This window comes from Solanum stenotomum, chromosome 6 (assembly GCF_019186545.1).
Source record: "Solanum stenotomum isolate F172 chromosome 6, ASM1918654v1, whole genome shotgun sequence".
Taxonomy (NCBI): Eukaryota; Viridiplantae; Streptophyta; class Magnoliopsida; order Solanales; family Solanaceae; genus Solanum; species Solanum stenotomum.
Window position 1 is genome coordinate 49,737,952 of NC_064287.1, and position 27,751 is coordinate 49,765,702.

A 27,751-nucleotide genomic window follows, 5' to 3' on the forward strand; every position below is an offset into this window, starting at 1 on the left:
TAGATATATTAATGATATGGACTTGGTCTTCCCAAATTCTCTGCAAGGGAAGGGTCCCATTGAATAATTCTTCTAAGTTTGATTCCATTTCATTTCATTATTATCGATCACACTATTCTTGCTTTACATTAAAATTAAAATAATAAAATAACTATAGATTTCATTCTTCTGACCTCTTTTTTGTCTTCCAAGTTTCTTTTACATAGTAGATAACAAGCATATACTTATAGTATATCTGAAAATTCAAAGATTGATAATAAAGACATATAAAACACACTAAGGTTAATACTTTTGATAATTAATTAAATAGTTCTATTTGAAAATTTTGTTTTTTGCTTCATTATTATCTCTTAGTTACTCATAAAGTACCTCTTGATAACATAAAAAAAAACTCAATAATTATGTACAAGAAAGAAAAAATAATCTATTACTAGATTCCTTGATTCCTTTATCCCCATAAAAAAACAAATAGAATCTGCCAATACAACCACACCTCTCAACAAAAGAAAATTATTATGAACAAGAAAGAAAGAAAAAAAAACCAAAGAAAATAATTATTTTAAAGAATCCCTTTTTATCAATATTTCCAATAAAGAAATACCAAAATATAGTTTTTTTTTTTTGCTTACATCAAAGGCTCCTGTATTAAGATTTTTTTTAAAAAAGTTAGTTTCCATTATAAATAATGGTGGGGCTGGCTATTTTCAGTAGGGGAATCAAAGCAGAAAGAAAGAGAAATAAGAAGGAAAAACAGGAGGTAAAAACAAATTATAAACTTTATTTTTTTTCCTCTACTTTTCTCTCCTTTTGAGACTTCAAAATTGAAATGTGTTTGCTTTCTTTGTTTTTGCTGAATCATAGATTCTCTCACAGACACACCCTTTCAAGTCAAAGAAGAAAGAGAAAAGAGAATTATTAAATATCACTATCAGCAATAATAATATATTCAGTGTAATTTTATATGTCAATTCTAGGGAGAATAAAGTGTACTCAGACCTTATTTCTATCGAGCTTGTTGCCGATAGACTGTTGGCTCAAGAAAAAACATATTAAAGCAGATTGGAAAAAGAAATATCAGAAGTGTCAATCATGACAAAATACTATAGAAAACATGACAAAGCATTTTGGAAAAAAAAGAAAGAAAAAATATTAAATTATTAGATCACTAACATCAACAACAACATATTTAGTGTTATTTTATAAGTCAGTTTTAAGGAGGATAAAGTGTATGCAAACGTTATCTCTATCGAGCTCGTTACGTTGCTGATAGATCCTCCACTCAAGAAAAAACATACTAAAGCAGATTGAAAAAAGAAATATCAGAAGTGTTAATTCCACAAGTGAGGTCTTGTGAAGGTACTAATCTACGCAAATTGTACCCCTATCTTGAGAGGTGGCCAGTACTAAAATTGTTTTGATAAACCCTTAATTTATAGGAAAACATATCAAAGCAGATCGAAAAATGAAATCACGATAAAATACTATAGAAAAACACGATAAAATATTCTGAAAAAAGAACAATAACTACGACAAAATAGTGAGATAAGTTAAATGAGTTGGAAACACAAGAAAAATATTTTTTTATAAAGAAAAAGTTTGATATGAAATGGGAAATGGAAGAAAAGAAGGGCCACAACTCATAGGAGAGCATATATTCCCTTACAACATATGTTTCCAGATATGGAGTGAGAAAACAACATGGGACACCCTTAACAAACTTCCCAATTATATATACAACTATAAGAGTTGCCACATTTTTCAGACACACAAAAGCAAACTCTTTTCTACATGATTCAATTCAAAAAATACACATACATTTCTACCTTGTAAATCAACAACAAAAGATGGCTCTTGATCAAAATGCACAACAAACTAAAGATATGAACTTAGTTTTATCAAGTGATGCTAAGCCTAGACTAAAATGGACTCCTGATCTTCACCAACGATTCGTCGATGCAGTCTCTCAACTAGGAGGTCCAGATAGTAAGTACTTTTTACCTGCTCGGATCCTCCAAAAATGTCATTGTTGCACTTGTGTCAACTGACATAGGTGCAACAACTTATTCTTGTTACAAATTTAATTATTACTATTTGATTGATAATGTAGAGGCTACACCAAAATCATTGATGAGAGTGATGAACATTCATGGACTAACTTTATATCACCTCAAGAGCCATTTACAGGTAACTATGTTACTTAGACTCTTCAAAAATGTTGTCGCACCCTTATCAGATCCTCCAAAAATGCACGACTTTGAATTAATTGATTGGTTTTCCTTGTTGTACAGAAATATCGTCTAGGAAAGAGTTCGGTGACTGATCAATCTTTTGATGAAAACAAACAAGAAGTCAAATTGGATTTGTGTGAAATAGTACCTAATGATGATGATACAAAGGGAAATGAAATCTCCAGAGGCTTAAAGCAGAGGACTTATTTTGATACAGAGTTGCCTCAGAGTGATCATAAGTTATCTTTGGGAGTATGTGATGGATCTCAAAATCAGATGAATGAGTAATGATTTCTTCTCTTTGAATGCAATAAATTAAGATCTCGTCTGATCGTAGATTTTGAAGTTAAAACTTGAAAAAATTTGTGTTTAAACATGCATTTTACTTGGAAAAAAGTTCAAAGTTTTGTGAGTGGAAGAACCAAAAAGTGGTATGAGCCCGTTTTTGAAAACTTAAAAATATTTTATTGTTGAATTTTGAGTCTCATCAAATTTGATGGTCAAACAGATATTTGAAGATAAACTTTCAAAATCTGATCCAAAATCTATGGTCAAACGCCAGTTAACATAGAAACTTCACAAGCATTTACAACATCTAACTAGTTAAATTTTTTTCTCAGGAGTTTCCAAATTGCAAGAGCTTTACAAATGCAAATGGATGTACAAAGGAAACTTCATCAACAAATTGAGGTAAAAATTTATCAAAAAATATGAATATCTTCTTGATTTACATGTGCATACTTTTCCAAGATATTTACAAATTTGTATGTATTCGAGGATGATTCATCATAAATTGACTAGTTTTACACTGTTCGTCATAAGGGGTGTGTTACACTATAGATCAACATAAACTAGTCAAGTCATGATGAATCCTCACAATACATACAAAATTTTAACTGGCCCCAACTTTCTTGGGATTGAGGCGTAGTTATTGTATTTATTTTAGGTACAAAGACATTTACAACTTAGGATTGAAGCACAAGGCAAGTATTTACAATCAGTTTTAAGAAAAGCACAAGAGACACTAGCAGGATATGGTACTTCTTCAGGAGTTGAACATGCTAAAGCTGAACTCTCACAATTAGTTTCAATGGTTAACATGGGATGTTGTCCAAGTTCTTCATTATCAGTCATAACAGAAATCGATTGTTCAATTTCGAAAGACATAGAGAATAAAACATTGAAAGAAGGAATCTTGTGTTCGATTGAAAGTTCATTAACATCTTCTGAGAGCTCAGCAAGAAAGGATATTTGTGGACTTTCATTGAATCAAGAAACCAAAGGGAAAAAAAGAAGTAGACATAACATTTGTGGTGATGAACAATCATCTGGTAAAAGATATTTGGAGACAATTGATTTGAACAGAAAATGTCCAGATGAGTATGATGAAAATGTTACAAAAGTTATAGACTTGAATGAGTATAGTTAGTATTGTATTTATTTTTATTCTCTATAAAAGTCATTGATTCTTATAGCTAGTAATGTTGTTTATAGAAAAAAATACTAATAATAATATGTATATTGTTTTGTGAAAGAAACTTAAGAGAACTTTCCAAAGTATATTCATTTTGATTGGTATTGGATATAATGAGCACAAATTCACAAGTAACAACTCTGTTTTCCCTGTTTCACATTTACTAAAAGTACATGAATCTATTCCATTGCAGAGAATGAGTCCAATAACATATGGTTAATCTGATAACAACATATTCAGTATAATCTCACAAGTAGGGCCTGGGGAAGGTAAAGTGTATGCAGACTTTATTCCTATTTTGTAGAGATAGAGGGGTTGTTTCTAATAGACCCTCAGCATAAATAAAGCATTCTAAATAGTTTGAGAAAAGGGGTTATACTATGAAAGCAATAGCAACAACGAAATAATGTGAAATAGAGAGCATTACACAATAAACATAACATCAACAACAACAAAAGAAAAAGTGAAAGCTCACAAGTGAAGTCTCGGGAGGATAAATTGTACGCAACCTTAATTTTATTTTTATGGGGTAGAAAGGTTGTTTCTGATTGACCCTCGACAACCTTCCACCTTTATCCAGACTTGAAACCGACAATGTGAACGAGCTCAAACATGCCAAGTTAGATAGTCAATTTGATTTATGAAAAAAATGAATATGATGTTGAAAGATTATTCAAAGTGAAGTTCTTCTACCATAGGTGCAAAACAACTCAAGAGAATATGTGTAGATAAATGGCATCTCTTTTTTAGTTTTTTCTTTTCTTTTCTTGTGATACCATATTCTAACTCAGGTGCATATGAGCTGCTAAACTTGGAGAATCTATATGTTCTAGGAATCCCATTTTTTGTTATGCTTTTCTAAAGATGCAAGCAAGGAACTTGAACTACACCAAAAAGGAATATTTATTTGTTTTAGAAATCAATACAAATGAATAATAGTACTATAGAGCAAACAAGGAAAATAGAAAATGCTTAGGACAGCTTTCTTAATTAGTGAGGGTATAAATCTCCGAGGAATTTTAAGTTATATGCATCCACAATATAAGAAAATAATTACACTATCATTGTAGTTTAATGTGTTTGTCACTTATCAAATATTGTCATGTGAACAATTTTAATCATGTATTAGTAATTCTTTCTTTCTTTGAAAGGGTTTATTAGAAACAGTCTATCTACCTTTGTAAGATAGGCATAAGGTTGCGTACACATCATCTTCTTCAGACCCCACGTGTGAAATTGCAGTGAGTATATTGTTGTTGTTGTAATAGAGTACTCTTTCTTTGTTACTTTAATAATGGAAAAAATATAAAACTTGAACCAAAAATCAGGTTAGGATGGTGAGAAGGAAGAAAATGGAACTCAATACTAAAACACATGAGAATATTTGAAAAGTGGTATACAAAATTAAGCAAGAGGCCATAGGCTACTGATCAAGTTTTAAGTGGAAAAAACTATATATTAACACAAAAGTTTTTGAAAATTAGCTTTTGTACTAAATTTGGAGGTTCAATTTTGATCTCCCAGTGCAACCTAAATTAGTGCAAGGTTTAGCCTCACAACTCTCCTAGAGTGGGTGAGAAGTCAAAATTAATCTTATAAGATAGATTTATACAAAACAAAGAGGACGTATATATTTCTAAATGTGGGGATAGAATATGGAAAATTAGATCTCTCTATAAATAAAAACTAAATGGATAGTGGTTTGCCTCAAGTTTGATAAACAAGAGAGATTTATCTATAATTTAATTATAAGGAAAATGATTGTGTTCCATTAAAATAAGTGATACATGATTCAATAAATGAGGTTGTTGCTTTCTTAATTAAAAATCTCAAATTAAATGTCTCGAGTTTTGATAAAAACACTTCCCTACATGAAACCATACCCAACTCGAATTAACAAAGGGGAAAATGATTGTATAAATAAGTATCTTTTCTTCTATCTACATATTGTTTCATTTCATGATTTATCATATTGCATTTAATTGTGTCATTTGAATAAATATTTGAATGAATTTTATTGTTTTTAATTACTATATAATATCACACATTATAACACGAAAAATAGTCCTAGAAAATAAGATACGAAACAGACTTATGATTAAAAAAAATAGGTTAAAAGATAAAAACAAATAAAATAGTAAGTAACTAAATAACAAATAAAAATAAACTTCCATTTTACCATATTCAACAAACAACAAAATGTGGCCCTGTACAATAACATTATTCTTAAAAAAGAACTGCAAATTTTGAACAAAAAAATTAAAAGTTGCTTTTAAGCTTCTGATGCATGATCATTTTCAGAACTAAAATTAGCTGAAACTGTTTGGTTATTATGATTTTCTGAACTTGAAAAACTCATCCAAATCTCTCTCCTCCTTCCTCGATTTTTTGATTCGCCATTTTCTTCAGGCATTTTATACCTACAAATCGGACACGACCCATGAATCTTCAACCATTTTTCAATACAATCTCCATGAAATCTATGCTTACAAGGCATTTCTTTCACTACTCCACCAATTACCCAATCATCCAAACATATAGAGCACTCCCCTTTTTCTCCTTCTTCGCAAATCTCAACACTTGTAAGTGCATCAATTGATGCTTTGGAAGCTGGGGGTTGACCTTCTTTGCTCATCAATTCGTGCAGAAATGAATCTAAGGTTGTAGATGAACGGGTTTCCATTACGATCATGTTTTGGGTTAACGGGTTTACGAGGATGATCCGATCGGAAAATTCAGATGGGGTTGTTGATTCATCTGTTTCCTCATCTGGGTTGGATGAATCTTGAACTGAATTTGATGAAATTGGATTGTTCGTGATGGATAAAATGAAAGGTAAAAACAAAGAAAGGTCTATGTTTCTGGAATTCATCAAATTCTCCATCAACGATGAAACCGATTCTGATTCTGAAGCCATTAAATTAAGAATTTAGAGAGAAATTTGGAGAAGAAGATTCATAATAGAAAGTTAATGGTTGCAGAGGACTGAAGATATAATGGAGGCAAAGAAGCACACAGAAAGTTGTAGAAGATTCTGGAATTATGCAGACAGTTAACTGTGGTGGTTGATTTTTATGATTTGATTAATTTAATTAATTAATTAGTGTTTATCCTTTTGAGATAGATGGTAGATATTTTTGAGGGATTTAATCTAATACTAGTGAGTCTTTACTTTCATTCTATGGTCCAGCACCATTGAACTTGTCAACTTGTAAATATTAGTGTTTTAAAAGGGTAATTTTGGAAATTGTCTTGGGGCGGGGCACTGGTAAAACGTAATGAGATTCATGTATGGGGTTTAGTTTTGTGATTTGATTGTATGTTTTAAACACGTCTAATGGTCAATGCTTGAGGTTTATCTAATTGTTTAGGTAATGAGATTCATGTATGGGATTTAGTTTTGTAATTTGATTGTATGTTTTAAACACGTCTAATGGTCAATGCTCAAGGTTTACCTAATTGTTTTTGTATAAATTATGTGTCAAATTACTCAATAGTATTGTTAGTTTAAATACGTCTAATGGTCAATGCTCGAGGTTTCCTAACTATTTTTGTACAAATTATGTGTCAAATTACTCAATAGTATTGTTAGTTTAAATGCAATATTTATTTCGATTGTTAATTCAATTGTATCACTATATCATATTGTTTTAAAACCACAGTTAGGTAACAAAGAAAAATCTCATTTTGTGTAACGATCGATTTAGTGGGACTGTGTTGTTACATTTATATTTTTCTTCTCATTTTGGCAAGTCGCTTATTATTTAATAATTCTATTTTATCTTTTACTCTACCTTTTTCATTGTAGCTTTATTCATACCCTATTTTTCTTGTAAGTTTCTCATTCAAATTATTAATTCCTAACATTATGTAAATTCAATACCCTTGTTCATGTGCTATAGTTTTATCTTTCTTTTTTGACAATTTTTAAATTCAAAATTTTTCAATTAATAGACATGTNGATTGTATGTTTTAAACACGTCTAATGGTCAATGCTCAAGGTTTACCTAATTGTTTTTGTATAAATTATGTGTCAAATTACTCAATAGTATTGTTAGTTTAAATACGTCTAATGGTCAATGCTCGAGGTTTCCTAACTATTTTTGTACAAATTATGTGTCAAATTACTCAATAGTATTGTTAGTTTAAATGCAATATTTATTTCGATTGTTAATTCAATTGTATTACTATATCATATTGTTTTAAAACCATAGTTAGGTAACAAAGAAAAATCTCATTTTGTGTAACGATCGATTTAGTGGGATTGTGTTGTTACATTAATATTTTTCTTCTCATTTTGGCAAGTCACTTATTATTTAATAATTCTATTTTATCTTTCACTCTATCTTTTTCATTGTAGCTTTATCCATACCCTATTTTTCTTGCAAGTTTCTCATTCAAATTATTAATTCCTAACATTATGTAAATTCAATACCCTTGTCCATGTGCTATAGTTTTATCTTTCTTTTTTGATAATTTTTTAATTCAAAATTTTCAATTAATAGACATATTTAAGAATTAAGAGCTTTAAAAACAATTTTAGTATATTCTACATGCATTTAAAGGCAATTTTTTTTTCTCTGGAGTTTAATTCTAAAAAAACACGTTTGATCATGAGATTTCGAAAAATTTCATGGACTACAACTTTCTTTGCTTATTTTGGGCTTATATCCAGCCCAAAACCAATATACTTATTAATTGAGTCCAAAAACTATTTCATTCCCTTCTTATTATCTTCTGCAGAGTGATAGAGTGTGCGCCTGGGAAGATGGTATTTTGCAGATAACCTGTTTGATTAAATTCCCCAAAGAGCGAGGCACCAAAATGTCCATTTTAGAGAAATGGGTCTGCTTTGATTTTTCTTAGCAAGTTAAAAAACTAGCCTTAAAGAATGGCAACAATGGCTTTGAGTAATGTTTGTTCGCTAAAAATCAAGACTTGTGAGCTCTTTGGAATTTGTATAAATCACTCATATACCACTCTTCCTATCCAAATTAAAAGTAAGTTTTAATGGTCAATTGCTCTAAAGTTTCTAGCTTTACTAGATAATAATGTCTTTTGGTTCTGTTTTGTACTTAGCTTTGTATATTATACTTTGTAGGGTTAGACATGAAGCCATTGGTAATTCAAGCTACAGCTAAAGCTAAATCTCGGACTGAGAGTGCTAAACTTCGAAATAGGCGAATTCGAAAGAAGGTATGTGACATTTGTTAAAATTATGGCTCTTGATATTTCTGCCCAGCAAAATAATGTTGAGTGTCAAATTTGAGATATGATAAGCTATTTAATGTAGCCACATTTCTGTGTTATAACTTCAGCTTACTAAGGACCCTAGATAGGAAGGTAGGAAGGTCGGTAGGTAGCTGAGTGTGGTCGCATGTTAGGTGTGAGAAGCAAGGGGGCTAGCCCTATATCCTCTTCTCCTTAGTAGTAGTGTTTAGTAATCACGTAGTTTCTTTTCTTTAATGTGTTTCAACTATCTATTGCTTCATTTTGCTTTGTATCATGTCATTTTTACTTCTTGCAACCCTTCTCTGAATAACTTCTCTATTGAGCCGAGAGTCTATTGGAAACAACCTCTCTACACTCATAAAGATAGGGTGGTCTGTGTACAACTTATCCTCCCCAAACTCTATTTCTAGAATTACACTAGGTATGTTGTTGTTGTTAAGTAATGGTAGTGCAGAAGATTGGTGCTGATGTATTTATTGCAATATTTTGGTGTTCGGATAGAAAGAAGAAACTAATTTATGTAACTTGGCTTTAAGATCGTACAATGTTGAGCACAGATTGATCGTTTCTGCTTAGAAACAGAACAAGCGTACATAATTGAAGAAGGTAAATGCAAAGAATTTATTGGTTTCTTGTCATATTTGTATAGGAGTAGCCAGCAATGACTTCAACTTTCTTACCTAATGGATTACTATTTAATGCTTTCACCCGTTGCATAAAGACCATCAGGCTTCGACAACATGGCTCTTCTATAAGGACACTCATATGTCATATTACCTACACCACGACATTTAAAACATTGCATATCTCCATATCTAGTAGGAATAGGTGATTTGTACCTTTGCTCTTGCTTCACATCTTTGGACATGTTCCAAGATGTCTTGAAACGTCATTTGGTGTGTTCTGTATTTGTAAGTTTGTTTCTCCTTGACTCCTCGTTCTTGATCTACTTTCCATTTTCGTTCCCGAATGCAATGTTTAATCTTAATTGTTCTCTAAAATCATTTCATGGACTCGCTCACTCACTCACTCAATCACAACAAAAAAAGCATATATGTGTAAGTTTATTGATTTACTTTAATCATTGAACTTTTTATTTGGTCTTTGGCAGTTTAATGGCACTCCTGAAAAACCAAGACTTTCAGTCTTCTTCTCAGAAAAACAGTTGTATGCTACACTGATAGATGACCAGAACAAGAAGTGCTTGTTTTACGGAAGCACTTTGCAAAAATCAATCCGCGGTGATCCACCTTGCAGCACCATAGTGAGTATCTCCAGCACATTGAGACCGTAATTTTGTAGTGTTCTGCAAATTTCTATGTTTCTTGTTACAACAGTTATGGGATTTTCAAGTCTTGGCATTATTCCCTAACTTTGTCCCTCTCGATCACAGGAAGCAGCAGAACGTGTTGGTGAGCAACTAGTGCAGACTTGTGTTGATCTCAACATCGATGAAATTTCATCTTATGATCGAAATGGTTTTGCTCGAGGAGACAGAATGCAAGCCTTTGAGGTTGCCATTTCTCGACATGGTTTCCTGTTCAAATAGTTCTTCCTTATTTTCTATGTGCATTTTGTATAGCCTTTAAGATCCTTTTACAAAAGTAGTATAGTTCTTCCTTATCTTATATTTGTTGTTTTATCAGATTATAGTTTGTTGTTGTACAATTTAAGATATTTTTATTTTTATTTGCTCTAGACGTATAGTCAAAATTCGAAGTTCTATTTTCCTTTTGTCTAACCAATTTTGAATAATTCATTATCTGAATAAGAAAATAGAGGGAAGGAAAAATCAATTGCCTGTTTTAAAAAAAACAGTAATTGTTAGCTTTTTTTGAACATAGAATTTTTTATTTTTTTTTCTTTTTTTATTACAAGCTCTGTGATGAGAAGTTAGGTACTTCATTAGAATTAGTAAAGTAAGGTCTAGCCCCCCTTTGCTTGTACTTGTCCCTATTGATATTTTTTATGTTTAATAAAAGATCACTAGACACTGTCTAGTGGTAAATTTGTTCAAAAAAATAAAATAGAAAAATCGTTTCTGCTGCGACTCATTAACATTTTTTATATTGGCCAAACACCTTATATTTTCAAAAGAAAAAAATTTCTTTTATTTCAAAAATTTCAAAAAAGTGCTTTTCGGTTGACGTTTTTAAACTGCTTAGTATATTAACTGACACTGATAAATTTTAACTATGAAGAATACAGTTATAAGTAGTTTCAAATTCAAACATTTAAACTGCTTACGATAATTGTTAGATAAATACAAATTTACGTAAGTTTTAAAAAATAAAAAATAAAAAGATGAAAAGGAGTGCTTGCTATTATCAAGGAGTCATAAAACGTATATTTAGTTGCTACAAATAAGGGGCTTTTTATTTTTTTTATTTTATAGTATATATATATATATATATTTGTGCTACAAATAAGTATCATGAAAATACTTAGTTGGTAACTCAATTTTTATATTCACGACAATTTTTTAAAAATATTTTAAGAATACATTTCACTCATGTTGAAAAATTAGGTGTATTTAAGTTCAGTTAATTAAATAAATAGATATTTTAAAAACTGTCATCAGTTCAAAGATAAAACTAATAATTCACAAGTTTTAAGGGAAATTTTCAGTACTTCTCACTAATAGACAAGATTGAGAGGTAAAATCAACATACGACGTTTTTTTTTTTGTTTTTTTTTAAAAGAAAAAGTTAATAATGGAGTTAAGTATTGAAGGATCCATTCAAATATTACAAAATTAATTATTGAAAAGTTTTATTGATCGTGCATTGGGCAGTTTTTAAACAACCATTTAAATTAAATTAAAATAGTAATAATTAATTAAAAAAATTTATAGAAAAATACATGAAATTTTTTGTATATAGATAGAAGATTCAAAACATTTGTAAGTGCATTTACGTAACCAAAACTATAAATAAACCAACAAAACTTCATTCCTATTCTACCATTTTCTCAATCAAAAACCACAAAAATGGAGCAAACTAATGAAGGAATTGGAATAAAAATGTACAGTACATCGAAACGCGTTGATAATTCATCTTCTATGTATCCTACTAATTTACCACAAGATGATATAATCCCAGAATTATCTCAACCTGCATTACCAATTGGTGGGAAAAAAAGAAGAGCAATGGCAAATGGTGTACAAAAAACACTTTCAAAAACTTCATTACTTGTTAATTTTCTACCAACAGGCACACTTTTAACATTTGAAATGTTACTTCCATCAGTATTTGGTAAAGGAGATTGTTCACCAATTACTACATTTATGATTTTAACATTACTTGGACTTTGTACTTTGTCATGTTTTTTCTTTCATTTTACCGATAGTTTTCGAGGTCCTGATGGCAAAGTTTACTATGGTTTTGTTACACCAAGAGGTTTGAAAGTTTTCAAGACTGGACTTGGTGTTGATGTGCCAAAAGATGAAAGGTAAAATTTTACGTTGGTTTTGTAAATCGCCCTTGACCATGAACTCTATTTTAGAGATTTGTGATGGAATATTTTTTACTAAAGAGTTTCATTTATAAAATTGTGAAAATTTTATGATTGTTACAAAAGATAGAAAGGTAACTTTAAGTGATGATTTTAGCAATATTTGTGTGTGTGTGTTTGTGTGTGAGACGTAAATTGCTCTTGCACATGAAACACTATTTTTCTATGAGAAAAGATAAAAATATAGATTTGTGATGTAATTTTTTTGACTAAAGAGTTTCTTTGACAAAAGATGAAAGGTAACTTTTAGTGATGGTATTTGCAATATTTGTGTGTGTGAAACGTAAATCGTCCTTGGCTATGAACACTATTTTTCTATGAGAAAAGAGAAAAATATAAATTCGTGATGGAATATTTTTCATTTTACAAAATTATGAAAACTTTATGATTGTTACAATAGATAGAAAGGTAACTTTTAGTGATGATTTTTTAAATGTTTATGTGTGTGCGATGTAAAATCGCCTTTGGCTATGAATACTATTTTCCATGAGAAAAGAGAAAATATACAGATTTGTGACGAAATATTTTTGACTAAAGATTTTCATCCACATGATTATGAAAAATTTATGATTGTGACAAAAGATTTTTTTCCGTCACAAAATTTGTGACAGTTCTATGGTTGTAACAAAATAGAAAGATTTTTACAAAATTGTGACAGTTTTAGTCCAGAATTTATCAATATACACGAAAATTGTGACAGTTTTTTTTTTCTTCCATCACAAATTAGACTTGACGTTCTAATTTGTGATGTATTGTGACGGATTCTTCTTCCGTCACAAATATTGTCTATTTTATACAGTTATTCGATTTCACGTCTCAAAGTCATTATTTTACCATAAAATGTGACAGTTTTATGACCAAATCTTCAATATTGTGGACAAAATTCATAATGTTTTTGTAATTCCATCACAAATTTTGTGACCTTCTATGTTTATGACTGATTCTTACAAATACTGTGTTTTTTTTTAATATAGCTAGTCGATTTCACACCTCAAAGTTGTCGTTTCACCATAAAACATGACAATTTTTACATAATTAATTAGTCGATTTCACATCTCAAAGTCATTGTTTCACCATAAAACATGACAGTTTTAGGGGAAAATTTCCAATATTGTGGACGAAATTCGTTATATTTTATAATTCCAAATGTTGTGCATGTTTTTTATAATAATTTAGTGTGTTGACATTGTTACCTTTTTTTTTTTTTTGGTTGGTTGGTTGTACTAGGTACATTGTGGGATTGACAGATTTTGTACATGCAATGATGTCTGTTTTGGTGTTTGTGGCAATTGCATTTTCTGATCATAGAGTGACACTTTGTCTATTTCCTGGACATGCTAAAGAACTTGATGAAATTATGAGGAGTTTTCCATTGATGGTTGGAGTTATTTGTAGTGGACTTTTTCTTGTTTTTCCTAATTCTAGATATGGTGTTGGATGTATGTCTGCTTAGCTATTTTTTATTTCATTCTACACACATCTCTTTTCTAGTTTTATATATATTGTAATTTAAATTGATCGATATTTATTTGAAATTATCTATCTAGTATCGAACTACAATTATCTATTAAGTATGCAGTTTTATTTTGCATTTCTATAAGAGACTATTATCATGACTTAACTCATCATGACCTTCGTTACATAGTAGTTACTTTACTGGTTAATTCAAGACTCCCCTTCATGAAGGAAAGCAAAAATATTTTTGATTTTTTCAAGTGCTGAAATTTGGAGAATTAGAAGTGTGTTTTTTGGAGGATAATATAATATAGAACATATAGTTTATAATAGGTGCAAAAATAAAAAGATTTTTCTTCAAAATTAGCATTAATATATATGAAAGCAGTCCTTCCAAAAATAGTCTAGTCATTTATGATAATTTTCATTTTATTAAAATTAAAATTTTTCGTTCCAGCATCTCATTTTCAAATATATCAAAATTTAAATATATTGTTATTTTGCTTGCTGTTCTGAATATGTCCCATATCCCTCCCAATTATTGCACCAAAATAACAGCTATCTTTTAAATATTATTGCTTGGACTTTTTAAATGTATCACGTGGAGTATTTCAAATTCTTCAAGAGTCATGAATTTCCACTAATTTTTAAAACTAAATTTAATTAGATAAGATAACTATGTACAAGTTACAACCTCTGCCACACACATCAATAAATCTGTCACTTCAACAAGATAAGATAACTACTTAAAAATTGTGTCAATCCAAAATCTCTACACATTTCAAAATTGCCACTATCAAGCTGTAATCTTCTCTGTATCATTTCAATTAAGTACGTACTTAGCCATATGGCTATGTTAGTCCCAAAAGTTATGTTGAATTCAGGTCATGAAATGCCTCTAATAGGCATGGGAACAGCACCAACGGACCCAACACTTTGACACCGCCGCGGCCTATGGCTCCGAGGAAGCACTAGGCCGAGCCGTGGCTGAAGCGATACAACGCGGACTCATAGAGAGCCGTGAAGATGTTTTTATTACATCCAAGTTATGGTGCACCGAAACACATCATGACCTTGTTCTTCCTGCTCTCAAAAGATCTCTCGCGTAAGTTTGCTCATACTATCAATTTTAAATTCGAATAAAATAAAAAGTTGTGATAGATTAACATCTTATACGTGTTTCTATGGGGTGGGGGTTTGGTTCAACCCCTACCATGTAGTAATATATATATAAGCAAAAAATTACTTTAATTAGCGAGACATGGATCTTGTCTATAATCTACAAAAATATTGTCATTGGCTCATAGCAATTTATATGTGGTAATATTCCCAACTTCATTTATGTGGTTATATTTCCTTTTAAGTCCATTCTAGATAGAATGACTGTTTTCTATTTTTGATAATAATATAATTTTGACTTTCTCCTTTTTTCCATAATGACATATATGTATAATCACACAAGTATTATACAATATATTTAAAATTATATATTTCAAAAGTTTTGTCGTCATATAAATATTATGACATGTATAAGATTGTGATATTTAAAAGTTCATTTCTTTTTTAAACTTTGTATCCGATCAAATTACACTACATAAATAGAAATTTCTGATTTCTTAGTAATATTGGACTGAAATATCATTAAATGAAGTGACGTGGACGTGAGGATTCATATATTATAATCGAACATAACTTGTTTGGAGTTGAAGCAAATATAATTATTGTTGTTATTGGTACAAACACAATACATGCATCAAATTATTATACTTCATCTATTTTGTCATCAATTTCATATATTAATCATGAATGTAAAGATAGAGGTAAAATTTGCGTATATCTCATCCTCTTTCAGATTTCACATAATGTGGAAGTATCCTTGTTGTTGTAATCATGAATGTCATAAAATGTTGTGTAGGAGGCTAGGGATGGATTACTTGGACTTGTACCATATACATTGGCCAGCGAGGTTGAAGAATTGTAATGACCAAGAAATAAAGGTGGTAAATGAGGATGTAATTCCATTTGATATAAGAGGAACATGGGAAGCCATGGAAGAATGTTACAAATTAGGTTTGGCCAAATCCATTGGTGTATGCAACTTTAGTTGCACAAAACTCTCTCAACTCTTAACTCATGCTACCATTCCTCCTGCTGTAAATCAGGTAAATATAACATACTACACCCTTAGCGATATTTAATTGGGTATGAAATTTAAGAAAAAAATATTCTTTTAAAGCTATAGATATGTATGGCTATAAATCACTTCGTTAATAATAACATGAATTAGTTTAAAATTTATTTTATGATCAAGAAATGATAACATTCTATTTTTTAATAGACTAAAGAGGAAAGTACGGCATTCTTAAAATTCAAAGAATGGAGTCAGATGGGCACAAACATCTTATCACAATTTATGTTGTATTATTCAGATTTTGGAAGTACATCAGATTTCTTGATTTTTATCGTGAAATTCTAATATAGAATCTTTAAATCTTTTGAAATAAGATTTACATATTTAAAAATTGTATAAAAAATATATTATAAAATGCAATAATTGACAGGTGGAAATGCATGTAGCATGGAGACAAGAGAAGATGTTAGCATTTTGTAAAGAAAAAGGAATACATGTAAGTGCATGGTCTCCCCTTGGAGCAAATGGGATACCTTTTTGGGGCAATCATGCTGTTATGCAAAACTCTGTTCTAAAAGGCATTGCCTTTCATAGACAGAAGAGCATTCCACAGGTACCAATAAATTATTAAATTATTCACTCGGTGTTTACACTAAATTATATTAGTATATTAACGTTTAATATATTGATAGCTTTTTGAAATTTGATTTCAAATTCTATTTTGACACTTGAAGTAAGATTTGTTTCAATTTGAACATTTGAACTCATGATAAAAAAAAAATTTATTAGTAATCATTAGACACTTTCAGTTCAAATTTTGAAGAAAAAAGATATGTGCACGTTCTCAAAGATCTACTAGATAGTTAAGTTAACTCCATGAAATATGACATCTCCTTTAAGTATGCGCATTAGCCTCAATTGAGGTTTTACGGCTTATTGAGGCAAATAAATATAATCAGAGGAGGTAGCATATTTTAAGTGTGACGTTTGAATACACACGCTAAAAGTTTTTCAAAATTTGAATCGAAAGAGTCTAATAAAAATACTTTACTATGTGTTTACATGATTAGAACAAGTATTAGTTTGAGAATCTAAATGAAATTGCTGACAAAGATGGCATTGTTTGATATCTATAGGTGGCATTGAGATGGGTATATGAGCAAGGAGTTAGTGTATTGGTGAAGAGTTTTAACAAAGATAGAATGAGAGAGAATCTTCAAATTTTGGATTGGGAATTAAGCAATGAAGAAAATGCTAAGATTCAAGAGATTCCTCAATACAGGGGATTCAAAGGTGAAATTTTTGTTCATCCAGATGGACCATACAAATCCCCAGATGAATTCTGGGATGGTGAACTATAAATTTTGGTTTGGATCGGTTTTTATCCAAACCATGAACACCCCTAATATATATATATTTCAAAATTTAAATATATTGTTATTTTGCTAGCTGTTCTAAATATGTCCCATATCCCTCCTAATTATTGCACAAAAATAACAGCTATAACTAAATATTTATATTGCTTGGACTTTTTAAATATATCACATGGAGTATTTCAAATTCTTCAATAATACCCCCTCTATTCCAAATGTAATTGTCCTTTTCAAGAGTCATGAATTTCACTAATTTCCAAAACTAAATTTAATTAGATAAGATAGCTATGTACAAGTTACAACCTCTGCCACACACATCAATAAATCTATCACTTCAACAAGATAAGGTAACTATTTAAAATTTGTACATTCAAAATCTCTACACATTTCAAAATTGCCACTATCGAGCTGTAATCTTCTTTGTATCGTTCCAATTAAGTACGTACTTAATCATATGGCTATGTTAGTCCCAAAAGTTATGTTGAATTCTGGTCATGAAATGCCTCTAATAGGCATGGGAACAGCACCAACGGCACCAACATTACCACCAATTGACCAATTAGTCCCCATTTTTATCGATGCTATCGAAGCCGGTTATCGACACTTTGACATCGCCGCGACCTATGGCTCCGAGGAAGCGCTAGGTCGAGCCGTGGCTGAAGCGATACAACGCGGACTCATAGCGAGCCGTCAAGATGTTTTTATTACATCCAAGTTATGGTGCACCGAAACACATCATGACCTTGTTCTTCCTGCCCTCAAAAGATCTCTTGCGTAAGTTTGCTTATATTGTCGGTTTTAAATTCGAATGAAATAAAAAATTATGATAGATCAAAAACTTATAGTATATGTTTCTATGGGGTGGGAATTTGGTTCAACCCCTACCATGTAGTAATATATATATAAGCAAAAAATTACTTTAATTAGAGAGACATGGATCTTGTCTATAATCTACAAAAATATTGTCACTGGCTCATAGCAATTTATATGTGGTAATATTCCCAACTTCATTTATGTGGTTATATTTCCTTTTTAAGTCCATTCTAGATAGAATGACTATTTTCTAATTTTGATAATAATATAATTTTGACTTTCTCCTTTTTTCCATAATGACATATATGTATAATCACACAAGTATTATACAATATATTTAAAATTACATATTTCAAAAGTTTTGTTGTCATATAAATATTATGATATGTATAAGATTGCGAATTTTAAAAGTTCATTTCCTTTTTAAACTTTGTATCCGATCAAATTACACTACATAAATTGAAATTTGATGCGGACGCGAGGATTCATCTATTATAAGCGAACATAACTTGTTTGGAGTTGAAGCATATAATATTATTGCTGTTATTGGTACAAACTCAACACATGCATCAAATTATGTATTATACTTCATATATTTTGTCAATTTCATATATTAATCATATGAATGTAAAGATAGAGGTAAGATTTGCGTATATCTCATCCTCTTTCAGATTTCACATGTGGAACTATCCTCCTCGTTGTAATCATGAATGTCATAACATATTTTGTAGGAGGTTAGGAATGGATTACTTGGACTTATACCATATACATTTTCCAGCGAGGATGAAGAATGGTAATGACCAAGAAATAAAGGTGGTAAATGAGGATGTAATTCCATTTGATATAAGAGGAACATGGGAAGCCATGGAAGAATGTTACAAATTAGGTTTGGCCAAATCCATTGGTGTATGCAACTTTAGTTGCACAAAACTCTCTCAACTCCTAACTCATGCTACCATTCCTCCAGCTGTAAATCAGGTAAATATAACATACTACACCCTTAGCGATATTTAATTGGGTACAAAATTTAAGGAATTTAAAGCTATAGATATTTATGGCTATAAATCATTTCGTTAATAATAACATGAATTAGTTTAAAATTTAATTTATGATCAAGAAATGATAGCATTCTTTTTTTAATAGACTAGAGAGGAAAGTGTGACATTCTAATATAGAATCTTTAAATCTTTTGAAATAAGATTTACATATTTAAAACTGCATTAAGAAAATATTATAAAATGCAATAATTGACAGGTGGAAATGCATGTAGCATGGAGACAAGAGAAGATGTTAGCATTTTGTAAAGAGAAAGGAATACATGTAAGTGCATGGTCTCCTCTTGGAGCAAATGGGATACCTTTTTGGGGCAATCATGCTGTTATGCAAAACTCTGTTCTAAAAGACATTGCCTTTCATAGACAAAAGAGCATTCCACAGGTACCACTAAATAATTGAACTATTCACTCGGTGTTTACACTAAATTATATTAGTATATTAACGTTTAATATATCGATAACTTTTTAAATTTGCTCTCAAATTCTATTTTGACACTTGAAGTAAGACTTGTTTCAATTGAACATTTGAACTCATTATAAAGTGATTTTATTAGTCATTAGACACTTCCAGTTCAAATTTTGAAAAAAAAAGATATGTGCACGTTCTCAAAGATCTATTAGATAGTTAAATTAACTCCATGAAATATGACATCTCCTTTTAAGTATGCGCATTAGCCTCAATTGAGGTTTTACAGCTTATTGAGGCAAATAAATATAATTAGAGGAGGTAGCATGTTTTAAGTGTGGCGTTTGAGAACACACGCTAAAAGTTTTAAGCGTCTAAATGATTAGAACAAGTATTAGTTTGAGCATCTAAATGAAATTGCTGACAAAGATGGTATTGTTTGATATCTATAGGTGGCATTGAGATGGGTATATGAGCAAGGAGTTAGTGTATTGGTGAAGAGTTTTAACAAAGATAGAATGAGAGAGAATCTTCAAATTTGGATTGGGAATTAAGCAATGAAGAAAATGATAAGATTCAAGAGATTCCTCAATGCAGGGGATTCAAAGGTGAAGTTTTTGTTCATCCAGATGGACCATACAAATCCCCAGATGAATTCTGGGATGGTGAACTATAAATGACACTGCTAAACATTCTGTTTTGAATATTTTTTGGTTGTTCAATAAAATTAAAAATTAAATTCAATCCATTTTTCATCATTGGGGTCGATTTAGGCTCCTTCCCTTCCACTGCATAGCCATGCTAGCAGGTACTACACATAGATACAAGATGTAATGCAGACAAGAACTCCAAAGTCAAAATATACTGTAGTATATATCGATGCTCTGCATCACTCAACGATAATGGGTACGAGAGATCGTGTGATTTACATACAAAATAATCACCGAACGTAGAGTACCCGTACTCTATACAAAGTATAATGCCCCCCATTTGACTCTCTTTATAATACAGATACCTTTCCCAACATCTTCACTGATCAATCACTAGTGATATATGTAACAAGCTAATCTAATCACCTACTTATATCAATATGCTAGTAACTACTCTACCTCCTACTACAACGACGTGGTATAAGCATTACCTTTGCCTCTTCATCCCGACCTACTCAAGTACATGTCTGTGGTCAGCTACTAGAAAAGGTCAGCAGAATCGTAGTTATAGGAACTTCTGAGCCTTCAGAACTCAGACGAAAACTATTTTGTATTAATCGCCACAACATAAAGCTCGTTTTTTCTCTTCAATCTTTTGCCAAAGACACAGCATCTCTCTAGGGCTTTGGTAATGTGCAATTACATAACCATCCCGGCAACCTTCATTAAAAATCCTCTCTTCCTTTTCATACTTCACTTCCAACCCTTTTTTCTTCATTTCTGAAATCCAGATACCCATAGCAACATCTTCAAGCTTAAACATCTGTATTTTTCAAGGAACTTGTGACATTTAGAATTAAATAGGAGATAAAGGACCTGAGTAGCTGACTGATACATTTTCACATGTAAACTTCACTCACTTAAAATGACAGTTGAATAAGTGAAAAAGACGAAGGTTCACTTTACCTTTAGGCGGCCTTTTCTCTGTTTCGAACTGATTGTTTTTGCTATATCGCTGGAGACGACATAACCCGGTCCATGTGCCCAAGGAGGGTAAGTTTCTTCAGGCCATTCCTATACATCAACAAAGGATAAGATTGAATACACATATGTAACACCAGATGAAGTAAGTGTTATTTCATTTCATGATCAAATTAGTGAGAATTAGAGTTGTTGCTACTACAGATGCCCTTTCCCCATTACTGACCACTGAAATAGAGTAAGGGGTGAAATCAGCAATGACATCTGAGATAAATGACGAAGATATTCACCTCTGGACTGATAAACCACTTGCTGTCCGGACTCCTATGAGGTTGGGAATCTGTGTTAATAAGGCCATATAACAATCCACGAGTCCTGTTGACCCTCTCCATAGAAGATAAGATTTCATCCACTCGAACAAATGCATCATCGTCCGTCTTCATGACAAACTTTGCAGAAACAACCTCCGTCTGTCCAATAGATGATGTCAACAAGAGGTGCACGAGATACACCATGAGTTAGGAAGAGACAGGATTTTACCCCAAAAACACAGATGGCAATGGTTTTCCAAGTGATAAGACTGTAGTAATCAACAAAAGGCATCAGCTGGATGTCTCTATATGTCCGAGCCTCATTCCAGAGCTCTTCATTCACCATTTGGTTTTTATGCTACAGCAAATGCATAACAAAGAATATCTTGTCAAATGAAGTTTCAGTTATTGAAATCTAATATGTGACTTCTAATGAGCAGCAGAACATGAAACTATGACACTTAAAACCCAAGCCCCAAGATCCAGTAATTAGGATCAAATAAGCATCGGCATTAAACACTATACTACCTTTATTTTTTTTTGAAATTAAATGAACACTATACTACCTTTAAGCCAATGCTAGTTTCACATTATGGAGTACAAAGAAAAGAATCACTCACCAAGCCAACAAAAAACCGCACTGCAACTTGTCCAGACCGCACTGCATCATATTGCATCCATGTTCTACGGACAGCCATTCTACGCTTAAAATTATTTGTGGTAGAAAATACACCAATAAAGAGATCTAGTCTTTTTCGTGGAGGAAGAGGAGCTGCTTTTAAGGCTTCCAAGTCGCTTATATGCTCTGCATCCTCTGATGTTGGTAAACCACTTGCGACAACAGAAATTAATTTTATGTCTCCCGATATCCTCACTTCACTTATGAGCCATGGTTCCAAAGTCTAATAAGATATATAGCCAAATTAAAGAAGATTCAGTAAAACAGATAACCATTATGATGATGCAGAAAGATCCATCGTAAACTTCTGAGGAAACAAAGAAGAGAAAAGGAAAATGGGGGGAAAAAATTACTTCACGGAAAGCAAAAGATGTTATGTGTCTTCCATCAACTGTCATCTGAATTCCTTCAGATCCTACTCTCAGAGTGGCAACCGAGAGATATCCTTGCTTGAAAGGAAAATATTTTTTTGATTTAGCCCCGTCCTGAACCATGCTAGATTTATTTGTTGCAATGACATGCCGAGTGGACGTGACATTGCCCACCATCCCATTGCATTGATCCAATTCATCCACTGACGAAAAAGGTAACCAATGTTAGAAACAATGCAACGAGCACAGGGTGAACAAGTGAGGACATCATTGAAGCTGAAAAAGATAATAAAAGGAGGCTAAAAGAGAAAAGGGAAATCTCATCAAGCAGAGAGAATAGAGGAGCAAAGGAGATAATGCAATTTTAGAAATCATTTCGATTCCAGGAAATAGACCAATCAGCTTTTAACAAATCGGAGAAAAGGTTTGCAGCAATGGAAAAATAAATCAATAAGTTGGTTGACAAAAAGGGAGACAATTTTATCATCAATATCAACAGGGAAGAGACGATGAAAGAAATTTTCCAAGAAAAATAAGCATTTAAAGAGAATAGACCATTTTCAGAATGTTTAGTATAATATCAGCACACAAATTAAATTCCCATATATTTGCAGGATCTAGATGTCCACAGGTGACATCGCCTTCAAGAATAACAAGTTTATTTCCATAAATGGCATGTCCAAATTGTGATTGCAGTTAATTGATCACACAGGAGGATGCAGCATCGCTTCTAAAAAGTCGGTTGAAAGAGTTGAAAGAAATGTAGGAAAATGAGCTACAAAGCTTGAACTTCTACTTTAAGGAATGAACTCTCTTATGTGAAGAGGGAAAAAAACTATTACCTTTCTTACTCTTTTCATCTGATGGTAATGGACAGCGCTCCTCTTCACCCCAGTCATGTGCAATAGTCCAGGTGTTTTGTACGATTACAGGATCCTCGGTTATTTTATCACCATGGAGCCTAACATTGTAGTGCAGAATAACAGGAGGGTCTGGTTCACCTGGTAGTGGTTCACCAGTCAAATCTATCCGAAAATTCCCAAGAAGACCATTTGGAATGCCAATTATTGTGATGGAAGAACCCTGAGTCAGACCACAAGGAAGCCGCAACTTAAAGCCGCTAGCATCAAGTTCTGTAGCATTGGTTTTGCTAAGAAAATGAGGACATTGTTTCTGTTTCCCTGTCTTAATTGAACTATCATTTGTATCGAGTTTGTCCATCTCTACTGCACTCATGAGGTTGTTCCATGCAACAGTGGCTTCCTTAACCGCCTCTATAGCATTAGGTAAAACTAGATCATGAGTGATTAACCTTTTCAATTGATACCACGTAGACAAAGATTGTTGCTCCTGAGCTGACAGGTTCCTCTTGATAAAGAGATCAGAGACAACAATTTCAGCAGGTATTACTTGATTATTTTTTTCTGGATGGTGAGCTGCAGGTGGAGCCATAGCATTTATCCATTCAAGGGGATTTGTCATATTGAAGTAGAGAGAACTTGTAACATAGCTTTCCTTGACAGGTTTCCTCATCACACAGTATCCCAGGACCAAAAACATCAACAGGGATGTAGTTAAAACACCACCGTACCATTTCTTCATTTCTATTCTCAATACAACTATTAAATCATTTAGCACTTAATTCAATGAATGTCAGACTAGATTAGCCCAGAGAGTCAACAGAACAGTAGCACCTGCAACAGATGCTAACAATTTAATAACTTATCTCACTATGTACATGCTAATGAGGAGAAAAGAACCACAACCAACTTGAAGCGCAACACCAAATCTTAATCATGTAAGTCCAGACTCAAGTGTTAAATCAGTTTAGGTTATTAGTATAGTGCAAAAGCCAAAAAGAAACGATGTTTGTTTCCTCAGAACACCAAATAAAGCACACACTATTACATTGTTCCTGTATTGGAGGCCAAATACTGATGGTAGGTGAGATGAAAAATTGTCTAATATGAGACTATAGATTCATGTACACTGCCCAAGGAAACGTCGAACCTAGTTGACTGCTTGGCTGATGATCAATTTGGGGGCATGTTCTTGAACATCAAAAGATGTAGTTTTCCAAGAATGAATTGAACACCTAAAGGACTTATGCTTTAATATAAGTCCCCTATCAATGACTAATAGATTGAACAGAGAGATTGGTTCTAAATAAAGGAACAAAGTGCTCCAAAGCAAAGATGCCAACTTTCTCTTTTGATAAAGGGAAAGATAAGAACTTGAATGCAGAAGAGTATGTTCCAAGCTATATAGTGAAATAGTAAGGGCAGCAGCTAAGAAGCGGGTGTCTGCAGTTTATATAACTTGGAGAAGTTTCAGTAGTATTTTAATAGCAAAGACAAGAAAAAAAAAAATGTCTGTCAAACACACTAAGGCCAGCCAAGTCAAGAGAAAAGATTCGAAGATTATATATAAACACAAATGAATCATAACCGTCCTATTTTGTTATACGAAGGTGATAATATTATCTTTTCTGCCTGATATTCTTAGATCAAAAAATAAAGGAGAAAAAGAGGCTCTCAAATTAAATAACTAAACATCTATAAACCTGCCATTTGACAATCCTAATGAATTTCTGATTCCCTTTCTGAGTGTATTTAACTTTTATTAACAGGATCATGTACCAGTGGAAAGAAATGGAAAGGAACATTGAAGGCTATCAGGAAAAGGAATAGTATCAAACTCTATCTAGAGCATAAGAAGAGCTGAAAATGCTCTAAAATAAACATCCACACTAGAAAATAACAGAAAACAGAGTGGAAATTTTTATAGATAACAACTAGGTACTAATAAAAATATGATACTAGATTCTTGCCCTGTCATCTGAGAAAATTAAATGCTTATAAACTATTTCCAAGATTTTACACCCTCAAATGCTATATTAAATTCTGCTTACTCTTCAATATATCAGTATTTTAAACTAAGATGTGCCACTGAAGCCAGCACCTGAAGTTACAGAATAAACAATTATCATAATAGACAAGAACAATTTAGATCGGCACAATGCGCGAGAACCATCAGTACTCAACTGCCAATCTCCACCAGTTTTCAAATGCAGATCTCAATCTCAACAAAACACAACACCAAAGAAAAAAGAAACAGTGCAAATACCTAACATAAAGACAATTAAAAATGGAAGAAGTATGAGCATCAAACTTAAGAAAAAACAAAAGGAAAGACTTACTTAATCATACTCGGAGTTTACATAAGTACATTTCCTCCATATTCACTAGAAAAGCCTACAAATTAGCTTCTCCAGACTCCGGAGACGCCACTGCAGTCTGCAAATTCACATTAATCGAGCAACTAATCCTAGAGTGCCGCAGTTTCCTTCAATATGAAGCACAATGCACAAATCTAACAGCTTAAACCTGAAAGCTAAACAGAAGAAACTTCCGATTAAAACTCAAAACTGCTATAAAAAATCAACCGACACTTTCTACTTCCAAAAAAAGCGATTTTAACAACAAAGCATACAATTACGCCGGAGAAGCTAAAAAATAGAAGAAATTTCCGAAATGCACAGATCGATGAGCTTAAAACTGAAAAAATAAACAGCAAAACCAAACAAATTGAAGTAATTACGAACATTTTCCGATAAATCACACTTATATCCAAACTTAAAAATACTTCAACAACGATAACCGAGAAAAAACAAGCGTAATTTCGAGAGTATTCCCGAAATGTACAGATCGAACTGAAAATTAAGCAGCAAAATCCACAATAAACAAATGAAAATTCCATTAAAAAATTTGAACAATCACAACTGCCATAATCAAAGTCCGTGAACATTTTCTACCATCAAACACGTAAAAAAAAATTTTAAATGCCGAAGAGTAAGAAATTACGAGCAAAACTCGAAAAAACACACTTAAATCCAAACTTCAAAGCATTAAAACTCTGAATACCGAGAAAAACGAAGCGTAGCTCCAGAGTATTCCCGAAATGTACAGATCGAACTGCTTAAAACTGAAAAGTAAGCAGCAAAATCAACAGTAACAAAGAAAAATTCCAGTCAAAAAATTTGAACAATCACACGGTTGCAAACATTTTCTACTATCAAAAACGAAAAAAAAACGTACCTGGAGAATGGTGAGAATGATTATGCCGGAGAAGTTTGTTGAAGAAACACTTGGATTTTGTTAGCACTAGAAATGAACAATGAAAGAGTTAAAAGAGAGAAAAAAAAAACAGAATTGAGAGAGAAGCTTAAAAAAATGAAATTAGAGAGAGAAAGATGATTTATATATGGGCCCGTTGTTGCATCGCTGTCGCTTGGACTTGACTACAAGTCTTACACCAAATTAAGGAAAAATCAAAAGGAACGCGGAGTGAAAATACATTTCAACTAATTAATTAGTTTTAATTGACCATCCTCCGTTGTGCGAACCGACTCGTCTAGCTTTGATCTTCTCTTAAATTCTCAAAGTCGGATTAGAGGAGCACTCATCTAGATACAACGTTCATTTGGACTCAATAATTGATACACCAAAGATATGTCCTTTTGCATACTTTCAATACTAATGTCCACCTTGATTATGGATTAAACTGTTTCATAATGTTATAAATCTAGCTCATATACGGCTTTAGAGATAGTTCATATACTTCTACTCTTAATTAAAAATGATTTGAGTGTATAAAAATAAAAATACTAAAAGTGCCTTAAAAATAATTTTCATGATACATAAATTTGAATATAATGAGGTCCCAAACATTATTTAAGAGGTGAAAGAAACAAAAATAAAATAAGAAATCATTCGAGTATTAATTGCACTAAATTCCTCTTAATAAAAACTATAGACCTTAGTTATTGTTAGAAAAAAAAAATGCTTCTTCGTTTCTATTTATTAAGTATAGTAAATTAAAAATATGTTTTCTCTTTATTTGTTTATTTTGATAAATTAATAAAAATTATTTATTTATTTGTTTTTTAAAATTTAATAGGTCATAAACTAAATTAAAATTCAGTTTAATAAGTCATCAGAACTTATTTCGTTTCTTTTTATTTTTTATATGCTGGTATTCTTTTCATCAATTAATATATGTTAGACTTCGTCCAATCTA

The 27,751-nt window shown here is 31.8% G+C and overlaps 6 protein-coding genes and 1 pseudogene across 6 annotated transcripts; 5 read left to right on the top strand and 2 right to left on the bottom strand.

Annotated features, from left to right (window-relative positions):
* Positions 1-1,618: 1,618 nt before the first annotated feature.
* On the top strand, positions 1,619-3,788 carry LOC125867382 (myb family transcription factor PHL8-like). Its single transcript, XM_049547863.1, has 5 exons — positions 1,619-1,983; positions 2,108-2,184; positions 2,289-2,512; positions 2,849-2,918; positions 3,175-3,788. Exons 1-5 carry the CDS (start codon positions 1,845-1,847, stop codon positions 3,655-3,657), a joined length of 993 nt encoding a protein of 330 aa, XP_049403820.1. The 5' UTR covers positions 1,619-1,844; the 3' UTR covers positions 3,658-3,788.
* A 2,060-nt stretch (positions 3,789-5,848) lies between these two features.
* LOC125866985 (E3 ubiquitin-protein ligase MPSR1-like) lies at positions 5,849-6,746 on the bottom strand. The gene has a single exon (XM_049547384.1). The coding sequence runs from the start codon at positions 6,617-6,619 to the stop codon at positions 5,975-5,977; it is 645 nt and encodes a 214-aa protein (XP_049403341.1). The 5' UTR covers positions 6,620-6,746; the 3' UTR covers positions 5,849-5,974.
* A 1,690-nt stretch (positions 6,747-8,436) lies between these two features.
* On the top strand, positions 8,437-10,523 carry LOC125866986 (uncharacterized). Its single transcript, XM_049547385.1, has 4 exons — positions 8,437-8,702; positions 8,804-8,898; positions 10,046-10,198; positions 10,328-10,523. The coding sequence occupies exons 1-4, from the start codon at positions 8,594-8,596 to the stop codon at positions 10,481-10,483; spliced, it is 513 nt and encodes a 170-aa protein (XP_049403342.1). The 5' UTR covers positions 8,437-8,593; the 3' UTR covers positions 10,484-10,523.
* Positions 10,524-11,915: 1,392 nt separating this feature from the next.
* On the top strand, positions 11,916-13,913 carry LOC125866984 (protein DMP8-like). Its single transcript, XM_049547383.1, has 2 exons — positions 11,916-12,384; positions 13,675-13,913. Exons 1-2 carry the CDS (start codon positions 11,924-11,926, stop codon positions 13,898-13,900), a joined length of 687 nt encoding a protein of 228 aa, XP_049403340.1. The 5' UTR covers positions 11,916-11,923; the 3' UTR covers positions 13,901-13,913.
* An 836-nt stretch (positions 13,914-14,749) lies between these two features.
* On the top strand, positions 14,750-17,394 carry LOC125866983 (protein REDOX 2-like; annotated as a pseudogene).
* Positions 17,395-17,704: 310 nt separating this feature from the next.
* LOC125866982 (protein REDOX 2-like) lies at positions 17,705-20,401 on the top strand. The gene is given in 5 exon segments (XM_049547382.1): positions 17,705-18,180; positions 18,951-19,197; positions 19,474-19,656; positions 20,133-20,214; positions 20,217-20,401. Coding segments are annotated over 5 exon segments (972 nt in total). The 5' UTR covers positions 17,705-17,860; the 3' UTR covers positions 20,357-20,401.
* Positions 20,402-20,534: 133 nt separating this feature from the next.
* On the bottom strand, positions 20,535-26,951 carry LOC125866981 (beta-1,3-galactosyltransferase GALT1). The gene is made up of 9 exons (XM_049547380.1): positions 26,770-26,951; positions 25,872-26,065; positions 23,515-24,366; positions 22,655-22,875; positions 22,243-22,524; positions 21,852-21,980; positions 21,602-21,781; positions 21,297-21,404; positions 20,535-21,153 (listed from the first exon to the last, which is right to left on the bottom strand). The coding sequence occupies exons 3-9, from the start codon at positions 24,272-24,274 to the stop codon at positions 20,944-20,946; spliced, it is 1,890 nt and encodes a 629-aa protein (XP_049403337.1). The 5' UTR covers positions 24,275-24,366; positions 25,872-26,065; positions 26,770-26,951; the 3' UTR covers positions 20,535-20,943.
* Between the last annotated feature and the right edge of the window lie 800 nt (positions 26,952-27,751).

Bases quoted from the DNA above. Each gene is read 5' to 3' on its own strand.
- LOC125866981 (XM_049547380.1), bottom strand. From the start codon at position 24,274: ATGAAGAAATGGTACGGTGGTGTTTTAACTACATCCCTGTTGATGTTT. The intron at 21,981-22,242 runs GTGAGTGATTCT...CATTTGCTGTAG, and splicing joins TGCGGTTTTTTGTTGGCTTG to CATAAAAACCAAATGGTGAA. The intron at 21,154-21,296 runs GTAAAGTGAACC...TGAAAAATACAG, and splicing joins AGAGAAAAGGCCGCCTAAAG to ATGTTTAAGCTTGAAGATGT.
- LOC125866986 (XM_049547385.1), top strand. From the start codon at position 8,594: ATGGCAACAATGGCTTTGAGTAATGTTTGTTCGCTAAAAATCAAGACT. The intron at 8,703-8,803 runs GTAAGTTTTAAT...TATACTTTGTAG, and splicing joins TCTTCCTATCCAAATTAAAA to GGTTAGACATGAAGCCATTG. The intron at 8,899-10,045 runs GTATGTGACATT...GGTCTTTGGCAG, and splicing joins ATAGGCGAATTCGAAAGAAG to TTTAATGGCACTCCTGAAAA.
- LOC125867382 (XM_049547863.1), top strand. From the start codon at position 1,845: ATGGCTCTTGATCAAAATGCACAACAAACTAAAGATATGAACTTAGTT. The intron at 1,984-2,107 runs GTAAGTACTTTT...TTGATAATGTAG, and splicing joins TCAACTAGGAGGTCCAGATA to AGGCTACACCAAAATCATTG. The intron at 2,919-3,174 runs GTAAAAATTTAT...TATTTATTTTAG, and splicing joins AACTTCATCAACAAATTGAG to GTACAAAGACATTTACAACT.
- LOC125866984 (XM_049547383.1), top strand. From the start codon at position 11,924: ATGGAGCAAACTAATGAAGGAATTGGAATAAAAATGTACAGTACATCG. The intron at 12,385-13,674 runs GTAAAATTTTAC...TGGTTGTACTAG, and splicing joins GATGTGCCAAAAGATGAAAG to GTACATTGTGGGATTGACAG.
- LOC125866985 (XM_049547384.1), bottom strand. From the start codon at position 6,619: ATGGCTTCAGAATCAGAATCGGTTTCATCGTTGATGGAGAATTTGATG.